This window comes from Pogona vitticeps, chromosome 6 (genome assembly GCF_051106095.1).
Source record: "Pogona vitticeps strain Pit_001003342236 chromosome 6, PviZW2.1, whole genome shotgun sequence".
Taxonomy (NCBI): Eukaryota; Metazoa; Chordata; class Lepidosauria; order Squamata; family Agamidae; genus Pogona; species Pogona vitticeps.
Window position 1 is genome coordinate 108,725,749 of NC_135788.1, and position 16,491 is coordinate 108,742,239.

General features: G+C 44.0%; 1 protein-coding gene across 1 annotated transcript in view; it reads left to right on the forward strand.

Moving 5' to 3' along the window:
* The window catches only part of CYTH2 (cytohesin 2), a 21,728-nt gene continuing 5,237 nt past the window's right edge, over nt 1-16,491 (forward strand). Inside the window, exons 1-11 of the mRNA XM_072976737.2 lie at nt 1-185; nt 3,939-4,086; nt 5,453-5,519; nt 5,927-6,045; nt 6,365-6,445; nt 7,574-7,686; nt 9,019-9,167; nt 10,072-10,183; nt 14,553-14,629; nt 15,617-15,688; nt 15,822-15,976. Of these exons, the coding sequence (XP_072832838.1) occupies nt 167-185; nt 3,939-4,086; nt 5,453-5,519; nt 5,927-6,045; nt 6,365-6,445; nt 7,574-7,686; nt 9,019-9,167; nt 10,072-10,183; nt 14,553-14,629; nt 15,617-15,688; nt 15,822-15,976 (1,112 nt within the window). The 5' untranslated portion in view covers nt 1-166. The remainder of the gene's footprint in view (nt 186-3,938; nt 4,087-5,452; nt 5,520-5,926; nt 6,046-6,364; nt 6,446-7,573; nt 7,687-9,018; nt 9,168-10,071; nt 10,184-14,552; nt 14,630-15,616; nt 15,689-15,821; nt 15,977-16,491) is intronic.

Here is a 16,491-nt window from a genome sequence, read left to right on the forward strand (position 1 = left end):
TTCTCTTTCCTATTGGCTACGCCATCCGTAGCGGGGCGGAACATTCCGTTCAGTGTAGGGCCAGGCGACCGCGAGAGGAAGGCGAAGTGGTTGGAGCTCCTAAGAAAGGAGCCAAGGAATAAGTGGGGTGCTCTACTTTCTCCTGGGTGGGGACCTTCTGGTCACCATGGAGGACGGTATCTTTGGTAGGTACTCCGAGACTAAACCATTGGGAAGAGTAAAAGAGGGGAACGCTAGGAACAAGGCGGGCGGCTGCATTCCGAGACCCGCCCCGTTAACTACAATGGGGAAAAAAAGGTGGGTGGGTTGAGCACGATAAGCCCAGGGGGCGGGGCCGGTCCCTTACAAAGAGAGGTGGGGCCGGAATGAACCACATGAATTAAAAGAGGGATGCGCGGGCCGGCTGTTCCAGCCCGTACCAAGAAAGAAAATAGGGGTCGGAGGCAGTAGAATGTCGGGCGTGACCCATATTCGCCTACTGCACTTTTATACTTGCCCGGGGAGGGGATTGTTTCGTTGGGGTGTACCATATTAGTGGAGGGGGGGATTGGACTGTACCGTAGCTGTCAGGAATCGGGGTCCCTTTCAAGTCCTCCGTGATATAAACGAAATGGGCTTGTGGGGCGGTTGAGTGAGCTGGGGTTTGGTGTTAGGGAGGCAGGCTTTTTAAAATATATGTACCGTGACAATTTAAATGAGGGGCTTGTGGGGGAGGAGCATGTGCCGGGGGGGAGGGGTTGTGTGGGTCATGAAATCTCTCTCTCACACACACACACACACAGGGTGTTATATATTGATACCACAAATGGAAAAAAATTGTGCCTTCATCAAAATAAGGAATAATAATTTATTGTTAGTTTTATAAATTGTCTATTGTTGTTGCTCTCAGCATAGTTCTCCTGGATTACAAAAAAATAAGAATATAAAACAAATTTGACTACTATTATTGCTAAAACTAACGGACTTTGGTTGATGCTCATGACTGTTCCTCGCAGGCTGCTCCTCAGAGTTCTTTAGAGCAGCATTTTCCCAGCCTTTGATATCTAAGGAGAAATGGCTGGAGAGGCTACTTTTCTTTTTTTTCCTTCACTTCCCAGCATCCCCCATCCATCAAGGTTGTGGTAGCTGTGGAATTCTGGGAGTTGTAGTCAAAGGGAAGTTATGCTTCTAAGCCATGTTAAGGAACACCCTTCCTTCCCCTTCACTTAAGCTGAGGGTTTAAACAAGGAAGAAATACCCAGCCTAAGAAGACTATGCATATATTATGTACAAGTTACTGTTGTGAATGTGTCTCCCGGTTGGGAGGAAGCCATCCCAAAAAAGCAGCTCATGCATGACCTATTTATATTATACTGTAGCTCTGTTTTTCTTCAAGGAGCCCAAAATAGTATATACAGTTTCCTGCTTTTCTTCTATTTCATCCTCTGAACAACTCTGCAAATTAGGATAGGTTGTGATGCAGTGGTTATCTGGAAGCCGGCCTGTGAGTTTTCATGGCACAACTTTCAGCTTGGATCTGTGGGTCCTTGCATGACATTAAAACCACTATATTCCTACTCCTGCTCCTCTGAGAGCAGGTCATTCTGCCACATTTGTTGACTGGGAGGGATTGAACAATACATTTCTGTCCAATGCAGAAAAGCTAATAAGAATTACATACAAAAAAAGGCTTATTAGGAAAGAGATAAGTCTGGAGTTGTGAATTTAGGGAGTGGGCTACCCTCTCCATAAATACAGCTGTAGTCATGGACTTTGTTTATTCCTTGTGGCATCTCTTTGTAAATTACTGTGTTTCACTCATCAGCGAATAATCAACCAAATACTTTGCTTATCTATCAGATTTAGAAGTGTCCAGTCTTAGAAGCTTTGTTGGAGGTCAGAAGTGTAGCCAGAAAAACACTAATTATTTTAAGGAATGCTCTTCAAATGATAACATTGGTTAGACTGCTATATACCAGAGGCAGGGCCTTTTTTACTGTTGGCCCCAACACTGTACAATTCCTTTACAATGGATTTACACCTAGCCCCTTCAGTCCTTAAGCTTAGACATGTTATGAAGACATTCATTTTCAATGCAGTGCATGCACAGAGCAACTATCTGAAGAATTTTCTGTGCTTCTATTTTAAGGATAGTATTTCTGTTCTACTTTGTGTCACACATTTTGCCAATTTCTTTTTGACATTATAGTCCTGAAAAGCTTGTAAAATACTTCAAAATAAATTAACGGAGGAATTCTAAACCTATTTTTAAATATTTAAAAAAAAATCATATACAAGAACATTAATAATACTTTAGAAACTAAGCTAATTCACCTTGCTAGCCATCTACAATTTTAGTTAGCACAAATATTTTTCAATTTTTAACTCGCTCTCTTTATGCTTCTGTTTCTTTGTCAGTTTTCTTCTCGTGTCTCACACTCTCTTCCTCCATTTCCTGTGCTGTTCTCTATCCCTGAGTGTCTTCCTTTCTCCTTCCTCTGAAAAGAAAATTTAGTGATGATACTAGGACAATTTACCGTATTTTTCGCACCATAAGACGCACTTTTTCCCCACAAAACGGGGTGGAAAGTCTGTGCGTCTTATGGAACGAAGAAAACAGATTATATTTTCCTGTTTTCTTCTCCTAAAAATTGGTGCGTTTTATGGAAAGGTGCGTCTTATGGAGCGAAAAATACGGTACTTTAGATGAGAATGCTCACGATCTAGTAGTAAAGTGCAAGATGGAAATACGAAGGTTGCGTACCCCTGTTTTGTTATTTAGGTAGATAGTGTCCATATCTTTAACTTAAGTAGGAGCCTTGCGGCATAGTGGTTAAACTCCAGTATTGCAGATAACACTCTGCTCTTGGCCTATGTTCGATCCCAACAGGTTCAGGTGGCAGGCTGAAGTTTGACTCAGCCTTCCATCCTTCCGAGGTTGGTAAACTGAGTACCCAACTTGCTGGAGGGGTCAATATATATAGCCTGCATAATTATATTATAAACTCCATAGAGAGTGCTTTAAGCTATGGGGCAGTGTATAAGCAGCACACACTTTACTGCAGAGGTTGTCAACCCCCGGTCGGCGGCCCAGTGCCGGTCCTTCCCCCCCACGTCCTCCCCTCCCCACAGCTGCTTTGCGTGCGTGCCAGCACCAGCGTAGGCACTCCCCCACCCCTTCATGCATGTGCTTGAGTGCCTGAGTGGCCACACGAAGGGGTGGGTGTGCGTGCAGGTGCCCCTGCACATGCATGAAGGAGTGGGGGAACGCCCACACTGGCACTGGCATGCGTGCATGTGCCTGAGAGTGTTCACGCACCCGTGCACCTTCCAGGGGGCGCATTCTTCAGAGGCTCAGCCGGTCTGCGGTCCCAAAAAGGTTGGGGACCGCTGCTTTAATGTATACCTTGTTTCCCTAAAAATAGGACGTACCCTGAAAATACGCCCTAGTATGATTTTTCAGGATGCTCGTAATATAAGCCCTACCCCAAAAATAAGCCCCAGTTAAGTGAAACCCTGCCCTCCACCATTGTGCCGCATTGTGCAGCAACCAGAAGAAGATGACATGACTGTAAAATAAAATATCCCCTGAAAGTAAGCCCTAATGTGTTTTTTGGAGCAAAAATTAATATAAGACTCTGTCTTATTTTCGGGGAAACATGGTAGAAGAGGTGATTTTAGCAGCTGAGAAAAGCTGCAAGTGCTAAGCTTCTTTGCAGCCTTTAATGACATAAGAGCTCATCCCCTCTTATTCCACCTGGTCGCCCAGTCACCAGTTGTTGCATTGTAGATATGCTTGTGTTTGTGGGCTTTTAGGGAAGAGAGGGCTATATCAATGATTGTAACTTCCTCTTCATTCAAAGCTCCTCTGTGGCTTCTCTAGCACCTCTACTGGAGGTGTGTGACCAAAATGGCAGGAAGATGAAACTTTACAATGTTCTCTGTTCCTCCTAACACAGTACCTCCAGACCTGACTCCGGAGGAGAGGCTGGAGCTGGAGAATATCCGGAGGCGGAAGCAGGAACTCCTGGTGGAAATCCAGCGGCTGCGAGATGAGCTCAGTGAAGCCATGAATGAGGTGGAGGGACTAGAAGCCAATGAAGGAAGGTGAGGGGTTTTCTCACATGCCTAGGTATGGCTCCATCTTGAATCCTGGCAAGAGTTTCCTTTCCCTCGGGAGCAACCACATCCAGATTGTGGCTACAAGAGAGGTTGCGGAGGGAAATTATTCCTTCCTCCTGTTCTTGCTACTGGCATATCTAAACCACCACTTATATGAGAGTGTTTAAATACCTCTAAAACATCCAACTGGCTGCTGTTGGATTCAGGTCAAGTCCAACATGGTTCTTTGGTCAGCAAAAGTCTATTAGAATAAAGGAAAGCTGTTGAGAATGAACTTGAATTTGGCTGGAGTGTGAATTCATGGTATTTTGGCTGAAGAAGACTAAAGGCCTCCATTTGCTTCTCAGAGACTAAGCCCTAAACCCAGCTGTCAGTCCCAACCAGAATAGACCCTCTGAATTAATGAGGTTTCCATAAATATTGGCTTACTGTGGAGAAATTGAATCAGTAGGTCTAATTTGGCGCGGTCGGGGGGAGACTACCAATTAATTTAGACCCATGTATTTGCAGTGATATCCCCAACATTAGTAAACAAATTATTTTTTGTAAAATAATATTAACTTTTCTAAATGACTTTCTATATTTTGGACTGCTTCAAGTAATGCTACTCTGTGTCATGCTTAAATCTGGATCACCAGGATACCAGAAGGCATTAAAGCAAATACGAATCCAGTTAAGGAATCATGGAATATAGTGGGAGACAGTTCCATAGACACAGGGAGAAATTATTAATAATTTAGGGGAGATGTGTATTGAGGTGGAACTGAATGAAGCAATTACCCTGAAGCTTTGGTATTTTTGCAAGCTTTCCCAGTGTAGCTCAGCTTTACCATTGCTATGGTGTGCAAACATTGTATTCTATTTTATATTTTGTTTCATGTGGATTTGATTGTTGCATGTCACCTTGAAATATTATTTATAAGTAATCATAAACAAATAAAGCTATTTTTATCATTTCATCAATGTGTGTAATTTCAGAGAGCTTAATCTCTGATTATCTCTTGTTTAAAGCCAGCTTTAATAAAGAATGTGGTCCAGTCATGGGACAGACTGTATACCCCTCTAGAATACAGTTGGGAAGTTGCATGATTAGATACCTACCCAGATTTTTAAAAAATCATATGGAAAAACTACCTCAGAGAAATTATCTGGTGGTCTAGTTTTCTCCCTGAATTGGACATTGCTGTTTATTTTACATAGAGAAGTAGTTAAAACACATATCCGTTTTTTGAGGTGGTATAATTTTGGTTCTGCGACATACATATTTTCCCAAAGACAGAATCATGACAATTGTACTCCCCTTTGTGAAAAGTAAAAGCTCTCACAGGTGTATTTCCTTGTCTTGGGACAGTAAAACTCTTCAAAGAAACCGGAAGATGGGGATGGGCCGTAAGAAATTCAATATGGATCCCAAAAAAGTAAGTGTGTTTGGGGGCTGCATGCTTTGAGTTCTTAAGACTTTTGAAAAGGTAATCCAAACTTTTGTGATGGGATCGGAGCTACTGTGAATGGCAGACCCTAATGTTTGGGTCAAGATTTCACTCAAAGCAGATTTGATTTAAATCAAATTAATCATGATTTAAATTTAAAAAATGGGGGGTGGGCAATTTAGAAGAATTTGATGGGAATGAAACTGGAACTTCTTCAAGTATTTTATTTTTGGTCTGCAGCTCCAAAATTCCCAAGTGAATGTGACCGGTATCCAAGCTGGGGGATTTGGGGAATTGTAGTCCAGAAATGAAACATTTCAAGCTCTCCTGAGAACATATTTGGACTATGATTTCTGGGTCCGTGGTTCTCAGCTTTGCTGTTATCTTTTTTTCAGGGAATCCAATTCCTGGTGGAAAATGAGCTGCTACGCTCTACTCCCGAGGACATTGCCCGCTTCCTCTACAAAGGGGAAGGACTCAACAAGACAGCCATTGGCGACTACTTGGGCGAGCGGTGAGAAGGGGTTGGGGCCGTGTCAGAGCTCATGGAATAGCCAAACATTTGCAGCTGCTGAAACCAGATGGAGCAGGCCCATGTGTTGGAGCTTTGGTGTCCCAGAGATACTGGAAAAATTGATACAAGGCTTAGCTTTATAGACAATTGTATAGCCAAAGTCAGAAACTATTTGGGACCTTTATGGATATGGTTGACGGAATTAAAGGAAAAGTCAGTGGGAGAAAGATGGAATATGTCTCTTTGATAGATAAGAATGGGAGTTTTTGTTGTAAAGGGGGAGCAAGCTTAATTTTAATTTTCTCCGCACTTTATTCAGGGAGGATTTTAACATTGCTGTACTCCATGCCTTTGTCGACTTGCATGAATTTACTGACCTCAACCTTGTGCAGGCGCTCAGGTGAGTCTGGATATCCTCCCCTTCCACTAGAGTAGAGCCCTTGTCAGTTTCGACAGATTTCTCAGCCTTTCCTCTGCATCCACTTGCCTCCCCTTCCTGTCCTGAATGAGGATGTGACATTAACAAGCAGGCCTTTCTTTTCACCCAGAACTGGATCTGTCTCTGCTGTGCTTCAGCATTTTTAAAGCAGACAAAGATATACAGCCTATTTTTTCCTGATGCATGGAATTTGGGCCTCTGGACTTATGCGGACAGAGAGAGAACCAACTAAAAGTCATTCATATGTGATTGATACATCCAGTAAGCCAAGTATAAGAGAAGAGTTGTAGATTCAGCTCTCACTCTCTCCCTTGTTTTGAACACAGATAAAGGCTTTTAATCTCATCACAAATCTTGATTAGCTCATCTGTGGAAGTTTGACTGTATTGTTTTATGACAATACAGTACTGTTTGGACTTTTTTTCCTACTTATATTTCCAGTACTTACCTTCTGTTCCTTCTGATTTCAAACCTGCATCAACTGTAGTAAAGTATCTGTAGACAAAACACTTCATTTCCCCCAGATGTCCTCCTCAAATAAGGTGTTCTTCTTGCTACTGGAACACTAGTAGTGGTGCTGTCTCATGTTGATGCGTCCACACCTGTCAGGTAAATGTGATTGTGCCAGAATGTACTTCAGTATAGCATGGGTGAGAGACCTTTAGCCTTGAAACAATTTTGAATTACAAATCCCACAACCCCTCACTATTGGCCATGCTGGCTATGGCTTCTGGGAGCTGAAATCAGAGCATCCAGAGGAACAAAGGTTTCCCATTGTTCTTGTCTGGCAAAGCTTAGCTGCAAGGAAAAGGCCAGGGAAATTCACCATCTGAAGCTTCTGTCAATTTTTTTTTTCATAATCTGTGTTTAAACAATGAGGCCAATAGAATTCAAAGAGGCTGGTAATTCATTGCATCCCTCTGTATCCCATAGATAGGATTGGTCATGTTTCAGTATGATTAACTTGTATAAGTGAAACTAAGTAGAGAATTAAGAGTAGATGAGGCATTTGCAATGTGGAAATTCAAGCATTTTCTTCTTTCTGCCTGTCGTCTCCCTTACCCCTGTCCCAACATGTTCCCTTTCTAGGCAGTTCCTGTGGAGTTTCCGATTGCCAGGGGAAGCTCAGAAGATTGACCGTATGATGGAGGCCTTTGCCCAGCGGTATTGTCTGTGCAATCCAGGTGTCTTTCAGTCCACAGGTATTGCATTCTCTGGGGAAGGGAAGGGGGGTGCTCTTTGATAGAGAACATGGAAATCAAGGACTTCCTCTGTTTTCTGTGTTAGAAAAGAGGATTGACACTAATTCAAATTTGCTGTGATAACTAAACAAGAGCTTGTGTTGTTAATTTTCTTACCAAGAAACAATTCATCCTTACATGGTTTATTTTTCATTGCTAGAACTCACTTGTGTCTTAAAAATTCATGGAACAAATTTTTTATGAGGCTTGGGATCTCTTGACAGTTAAAGTCTAGCTAAAATCCATGGTACTTGATCTAATTATTTGCATTTTTTTAACTTAGCAGTGTGTGGGGGGGCCGTATGCAAATTAAAAAAAATAGGCAGACAGATAATGAACTTCTGCTAAGGATATGAAAAGCTCTTTGTATGATCAGCCCACATTCTATTTCATTCAACACTCTTTGCAAGAAACTCAGGAGGAGCCAGGAGCTAAGTCAGGGCGATAAACCTTTAGTCTTCTAGGTATAGTTAGACTGCCGTTCCCATCAACTCTAAAATGATATGGAATCATGGTTTATAATCAGCAGAGCTTTAAAGTAACTTGCTACATATGTAAAGCTCTTGCCTGTAACCTGTTAAGATTTTGAGAACATGAAATCTTGAAGCATGGAAGGTTTTTAATGTTATGATGAACATTAACTTTTCCCTCCAGGCAGTTTTGACCATTGTTTGTTTTTTCAAAGAATTTTTTAAATTTAATTTAAAAAAGAGTTAGTTAAATAAATTACTTTTAAAAATAATTTAGTAAGGTGTTCTTAACAAGTAATAACTCTTTGTTCTTTCTGAAGCAAACAACTAGAGTGGACGAGTAGTCCAGATAGGCGGGGTATAAATCAAATAAATAAATGAATAAATTGTAACATGCCCTTTTAAAACAGCAGCAAAGCACTCTTGAAAAGCAATGTTTTGGTCTCTGCAAGCCAACCTGTCAAAAGCTGCACAACAATTACCTTTCACTTATACTTTTGAAATATGTGATAGAATGAAAGATTTTTGCACGAGAGCAGGGGTCCTCCAACGCTCACAATTCCTTGCTGGCTCAACCAGCTCCCGCAAGACACCCATGCTCCTTGAGGCTTCAAGGGGTTGCCAGAGGTTTAGAGTTGAAATCTGAAAGTTATAGAAGGCCAGAGTTCCTCTGCTGGATTCTTTTCTTCCAATAATGACTACATCATGCATTGAGAACCTATGTAGACAAATCTATCAACCTAGAGATACTGTGCAAAAATAACAGGACAAGGGTACTAGAAGGAATGGTAAGTTGTTTTTCTTCTCATGCCCCATTCCCCAGATACGTGTTATGTCCTCTCGTTTGCCGTCATCATGCTGAACACGAGCCTCCACAACCCCAATGTCCGTGACAAGCCTACTGTTGAGAGGTTCATCACCATGAACCGTGGCATCAACGATGGAGGAGACCTGCCCGAGGAACTGCTGCGGGTGAGAGAGGAAACCCTGCAGATAGCCCCTCAGGAAGGATCTTTTGAGTGGTTTCAGTGGCAGGAGAAAGAGAAACCTTTTATGCTTGTTTTCATTGTTTCAAAAATCCTCTGCCCACTTGTGAGAAGCTTTAATGCAGAGGTAGACAGAATGCCGTTTGTGGGCTGCATGCACCCCTTCAGCACCCCTGGCCCCCCGTCTCCCAAAAGTTACAATTATTTTTGTCACAGTTTTCAGAGTGTCTTCTTATGCCCTTTTGTGGGTGTGGGGCAGCCACTTAGGCATGTCACCTCCCCCCGTAAATTTTTTTTATCTGATCAAAAGCATCTTTCTTTCTTTTTTTAAAATTGGCCATCACAGTGTGATAGATGGCTTTCTCAGTTTTTTTTGAAAAAGGTCTTATGTTTGGAATGAGGAGTTCTTGATTTTTATTTTAGCTAAAGAAATAGATAATTTCATTCTTTAATAAATAAATTCATTATTATGCTAGGTGTTACTCGTTTAGTTATATCATTATTGATACATTATTTGGAAAGCTAACGAACCACTTTGGCCGTGCCCCTTCCTCCTTTGACCACGCACTCTCGGGAGCGTGGACCCCAATTTTGCTGGTCCGTCTGAAAAACGGACTTCAGCCCCAGTGAAGTTACCTGCTCCTGATTTAACAACTTTTCACGTCATATGTGCCTTGCAACTGTGATTCCTTAATTTCATTTTTCCCCATTAGTTATGAGTATTTTCTCTCTCTTTGTAATCCTCGCCACTTTGTACTTTAATGAAACGTGGTCTTGGCGCTGCGCCAGGCACATAAAAGTACACATGCATAATTGCACACCTCTTTTCTCCTTGTCTTGGGACAAGGTGTGACCTGCCTGTAATGCCTCCCCTTCCTCCCCTTCCCCAGAACCTGTATGACAGCATCCGTAATGAGCCCTTCAAGATCCCTGAAGATGATGGGAATGACCTGACACACACTTTTTTTAATCCTGACCGCGAGGGCTGGCTCCTCAAGCTGGGTGAGAAGCACCCCCTACTTCCCCTCAAACACTGTGGCCTTCTTCCCTTCCCTTCCCTGCTACCCTTTCCCTTACCCTCCCTCACCACCACTCCCACTTCCCTGAGATCTTTGCACGTCTCTGCGCTCTCCTCTCTTACACCCCACCTGTTGTGTCATTTAAAGCATGACCTCTCTCTTCATCAGATCAAAGGGATCCTCCTGAAGTCCATCCCAATATCCCTCCCCCTTCTGTCCCCTGCGGCAAATACATACGACCCTTTGGGATCCACCGTTCACCAGGTTGCAAGGATCTAGGGGAAACCAAGATCCTTCCTCGTCCCCTTTCCCTTTTCCATAGCTCCTCATTGAGGTGGATCTTCTCTGATAGATGATGAGAGGGGTCTGCTGGGATTGTTTGGAGTCCCTCTTAAAACAGGGACCTGCTGGAGAAATTATGCAAGTCCCTGGAATGTCACCTGCTCACCACAGAGAACCCTGTTAAAAGGCCTGCTCTGGTCTCTGATGTTCTACCAGTTGTTGCTGGTACATTTCCAAACCTATGTTTGCTTTTAAAAAACATCTAGGTTGTTAAAGCCTAAATCCAATTTCATATTCAGTGCCTGATATTCATGCAGCCTGTAGTCACACATGTTCAAAATGAAGCTAGAGATGCCATTGGTATTACTACACATCTAATGTCTGTCAGAAAACAACAGAAGACTTGACAGACAAAGACGAGCAAATTGCACAGTGCGTTCTTGCCTTTAGGTGGTTTTCCTAGCTTGAGAGGAAGAACCCCTCCCTGGGTAAGGTGTGTGCAAGTCTGTGATGTCATTTCCAGACCTGAAGTAAAGAGAAGTGCCAAGTCTATTCAAGCTTCAACCTCTAGGCAGTTCGGTTCATAGGCTGAGGGAAAGGGTAGCTGTTCATCCAAGTAGGCCAGAGGTAGATGCTCTCAACAGGCAGAGCCCACTCAAGTTCCAAAGCAATTGGTGGTGATCAAACCCAATATAAGGACACAGTCAAGACCAGGCAGGCATCAGGAAGCTTTGGCAGCATCCTCATGCCAGAAGCAATTGGCCCGGGTTGAAAAGCTAGCTCCAAACCAAAGGATTTATTAGACCTGGTGGACATGGATGGGTCCTTGGAGGGGGGGGGGGTCAGCCAATTGACATGAGCAGGCAGGTGGGTGCTGCCCTCTGCAAGGGGCCTCTGAAGCAAAGCACTCAGCCATCCTGACTTACAGTGGAAACAGAGTACTGATGGGTGAGTGCAGGGGTGTAAAATGTTCAAAAGTCCAATTCCAGGTGCCTCACGAGACTGATAGGAAGATGGCAGGGTCGTGTCTGGCCTACTTTCCTGAGGTTAAACATTCTATCTTGGCCACCTTTGGCTCACTATTTGAGAACGGCAGCTTTTAGACCTGCCTGAAATAGAGGATAGAAGCAGAAGCTAGGGAACATCTACCCTTCCTGAAACACCTCTGAAGAGAAAGCCAACCTACATTGCATCTCATCCTTGACCCCTCTCCCTCACACAAGGAGCATCATGGGCCACTTGGCATCATCAAATTTCCCCCCATACTCCAAGGTCCATGGGGTTCCGTTGCAATATAGTAAATTGGTTACAGACAAATGGAGAAGTTAACATCCCAGGCCTCCCATATGGCTTTGACTTTGCCAGGAGAAAGGAGAGAAGAGCCACAATATACGAGTGGGGAAAGCTGCTGACTCCATTGCCTCTTGCACAGGCCTGTCAAAGAAGCAGGCCTTCAATTAAGGAGTTTGGGAAGAGTGGGCTTGGAATTGCAGCCTCCGGCCTGGCTAAACTGCCAGGATCCATAAACCATATCCAGTGCCAGTGTTTCAAAAATGGTTGCTACAATTGATGATAGATTTTCAAGTGACATGCCAAGGTTTAAAGACCATGTCACGTAGCCAAATGATACCTGCCCTGTTATAACAAATTTAGTCAAATTTGAAACCTTCCTTCCTCTGCCCATCACCCACAACCCCCCATCCCAGTGCCCCCTAATGCCTGTGTCTTGTGTCGGAGGATTTTTGATTTGACCATGTACTTCTACCTTATGTTGATGTAACTTGTTCTCCTTTCTCTCTCTTCCTCTCTCTCTTTCTCCCTCTCTCTCTTTCTCACCCCCATTCTCTCTATCCTGACTCCCCGATCCCCACCTCTCTCTGCCCCCTCTTTCCCCACCACTGCTACCCTGCCCCCCTCTCTCCTCCACCGTCCCACGGCGCGGACTACATTTGTTCCACTGTCTGAATACTGCCCCCCAAACCAGGAGGTAGGTGCGAGGAGGGGGCAATTTGCTTGCAGCTGAGAACTGGTGTTTCTGGTGCTCTCTGGAGCGGAATGAGGGCTGGTTACAGGGGAGGAAGCAGCGGAAGCCTGGAGGCCTAGAAACGTTCTGTGGTGGATCATCTCTTAACCAGGTTCACTTGGTGAGAAACAGGTGTGGATACCAAGTGAAGAACTGTCATTCCTTTGTTCCTTGGAAGGAGTATACATTGGAATGCCAGCCCCTTTGCAAACCAGCCCATCTTGGATATCTGTGGACTGTGACTCCCATCAGTCCGGCAGCATTTAGAGTTTTAGTCTCAACACACCTGGAAGGCACTAAGTTACTCTGAAACTGCTGTCTTCCTGCACTGAGCTTTAACTAATGAGCAGGACCCAGAAGTGGATTGCACCCTGAACCAATAGGCAGGTTGCAGCAACAGCAGCATTGACACTACCTATGTTGTCTCATTTTCCTGTCTTTTGGGAAAAAAACAGACAATTGGAGAGTAGGATGATTTTCTTTTGTACTATTCATGCATGAGATGGCTCCCATGTTCAGATGAAGGGTGCTGCTGCTGAAGCTTTGGGCCACAGTTCCCAAAGCCTCGAGCCATCCTGGGATTCAGAGAGTTGTAGTCTGCAGAAACAATTTTTTAAAAGCTCTGACTCTTTCCCCGTAGCTGGGAAGGAGCCGTAGAAGATGGCTCTTGTGAAATCCTGTTTCATAGAAGCATCCGATTAGTGGTTGTAGGGAGCAGTGGGATGCTGGACTAGATGGGCTTTGGAGCTGATTTTGTCAGGCTCCCTAAGAGATCCCTAAGGGGAGATTTCAGCAGCCCACAGCTTGGTGTATTCCCACGTGAGAAGCCACAGTGGTTGGAATTTCCTCCTCCTAGCTACTGAAGGAGACGGATGATTTAAAGAAAATGGGAAAAGGTTTCCTGCTGCAATCCATAGTGGTCTCTGGGTTTGGAAGGTTAAAAACAACTGCCTAAAACGATAGACAGGGTTGCAGAAGGGGGGGGGGATGAAATGTTACTAAGACCCCTGAGAGTATATAGAAGGCATTTCAAGCCAGATCCAGTCACATATATGGATTAACCTTGCCTGAAGCCCAGAATAGCTGTAAGCTTTGCAGTAGCAGCTGAGACCAAGTCAGCTTTGTCGAAGGAGCTTGACTCAAGCCTTTAGCATCTGCCAGCTTTGCATGCTGAAGTTCACAACAGTCCTCACAAGGCCTTTTTATTTTTCATATGTAGTTTTGTCTTCATTCTAGAGAACCTACTGCATCAGCAAATTCCACCCGGCTCCATTACAGCTTGAAAACATGATATGTTGACACCTAGAAAACATGAGAAGCCACAAACTCTCCCAGCCCAAACTTTATCTAAAGCCAGAAAAGTGGCTGTTTGTTTCACAGATGCAGTAAGAAACCTAGGTGCAAATTAGCAGCATGCTGGCTTTGTACAGTGGTGCCTATAACTGGGAGCTGTTAGCTGTGAGTAGCTAAGGGGTGGTCTAGATCTACTGAACATTTGATAGTAGGCTACTTTAGAACATACTGAACGAGACTGAGGCCTACCAGGGTCAGCTGATCTGGGGTAAAGGCCAAGGAAAGTGGAGGAAACAGTGCCCTTCCTGAACAGTAAGCATTTCCCGTAATCACTTGATTTGGGGATTGTAATTTTCTTGGTTTCCTCCTCTACAAGTCAAGTGAGAGGTACTCTTCACTGATGTGCACAGGGATAAAAAGATGCCTGCAGCCATCGGGTGGGTTGCAGCAAGAAATTTTCACTTAGGAAAAGAGACATTTCATAACAGAACTTTCTCCTAGAAGCTTCTATTCATGGTTGTGTTTAATTATTTTAATGATTCTGGGTATACTCTGGGTTTCCCTTTCCTCATTCACATCCTTTGTTCTGTTTGCCTTTCCTTTTTTTCTTATAGTTTTATGGAACCCTTCTATTGCATTGGCTTTGTCGATAAGCATGGCTTCCTACTCTAAGAAAATGGAGGGTGGGAAAAGACATCAGTCTAAAGCAGATACCTTAAAAACAAGCACAAATTCCCTCCACTTTTGCTTTCAGGGGGACGAGTGAAGACGTGGAAGAGACGCTGGTTCATCCTGACTGACAACTGCCTCTATTACTTTGAATACACTACAGTTAGTACTCTTTCTCACTCCATCCTCCTTTCATCCCAAACCTCCTTGATCAGCAGCACAGAATCCAAGTGGGCCCAGTCTAAGGCTATTCTTCTGTCTGGAAAAAGCTGAGGAGGGGAGGGGCTTGCAAACAAAATGGGCCGTTGTGCTGCATCTAAGTATATAGTCAATATTTGCAGATTTTTCTTGTTGATTAAAAACAACTCAACACATTGAGACACCATAAAGAAAACTGTGTGAGGTTTTTTATTTTTTTATTTTTTGCTCATATGTGGGAACGAAAATGTCCACACCCAAAAAGCCCACCATGATTTTGTGGAAATACCTTGGATGTTAATCCAAATAGAAAACTGTCTGTGTAAAATACAAGGTGTTGTGTGCTAAATAAGAAACTCTGTACAAAAAAAAATGCTTTCATTAATTTGTTGCTGGGATGATTTTTTCAAAAAGGACAAAACCTCCCCCAGTTTTGCACATCAGGAAGAGAGCATTTGAAATTTGCTGTTCTCATCTAATACACCAAAATAAACAAAGACTTGCATCCCTAGTTCTGCCACTGCAGCAGAAACTGACCAAGGAAACTTAGCAGGATGAGGTATCATAGGGCGGTACAGATGAATTCCCCACTCAGTCAACATGTTTTCCCTGAGCATCATAAAGTTTAGTCCAGTCTCTACCATCCAGGTATGAGACCATATGCAGACAAATTTGTGTGTCCCCCCCCCCAATCTGCCCAAATGCTGAGGCCAGGTGTTAAAACACAGGAGGGTCAACCTGGCCTCCTTACGCTCATCCGGGTAGAAAAGGGCCAGCTCCTCTAATTCAGAAAGGGGTTTATCCCAAATCCCAGAAGAGGCCACCTAGCAACACTCCAAATCTTGGAGTGATTTCTTGGGCTGATTTGTCTCCCTGTTCCCTTCCACCCCCTGCTCACATGGCAGAGTTGCTCTCCTCTTTTGCTCATATTTCTTTAATCCCTCCTGATAGGACAAGGAGCCAAGAGGAATCATCCCTTTGGAGAACCTGAGTATACGGGAAGTGGAAGACCCACGGAAACCGGTACGTCATGTTTCCTTCCACGAATCCCCTCATTTTTGCTGAACCAGGTGGGTCAAGAGGACACTTGGAAACCTCAGGCTTTTTTAAAGTCTTCTCCCTCTTCCTCTCTCTCTCTCTCTCTCTCTCTTTGAAGAACTGCTTTGAGCTCTACATACCCAACAACAAAGGCCAGCTCATCAAAGCCTGCAAGACAGAGGCCGATGGGCGTGTGGTTGAGGGGAACCACATGGTGTACCGCATCTCAGCACCTACGCAGGAGGAGAAGGACGAGTGGATCAAGTCCATCAAGTGAGCATAAATCACCCTTCCAGTTGGCTTTACCACAGACCAGGATGTGCGAATGGCTCCCTCCCTGAGTAGTGAAAAGGGAAAGTTGTTGCTGCTATGAAGTAGAACAGACCACCACCACGGGGGCATCTTAAATAGAGCAAATAAGATCGAAGTAACAAACAATGTGTTGTGTTGCTTTTGGCATCCACAATAAAGATTGCAATAACAACATGTGTCAGCATCCAGCAAGTAGTGTAACATGTTGCTTTTGCAAGCTAACTTTCTAAGCTCTGTTCCCGATTGCTAGCTGTTGTGACTGACAGACAGTTTGGGGAGCTGAGGTCCAGCAACATCTAGAAACTCGAGAGAGAGGCTAGCCCAAGGTGAGATGGGTCAACAGCCACTTGAACTGGGATCCCTCAAGTCCCGTTCTGATATCCCGTTCAGGGATAGGTCACCTCCTGTGATCTGAAGGCTGCGTCCTAATCTGAGGCAGCTGTAGTTGCGCCCCATCCCCCTACCCCCCCCCAAAA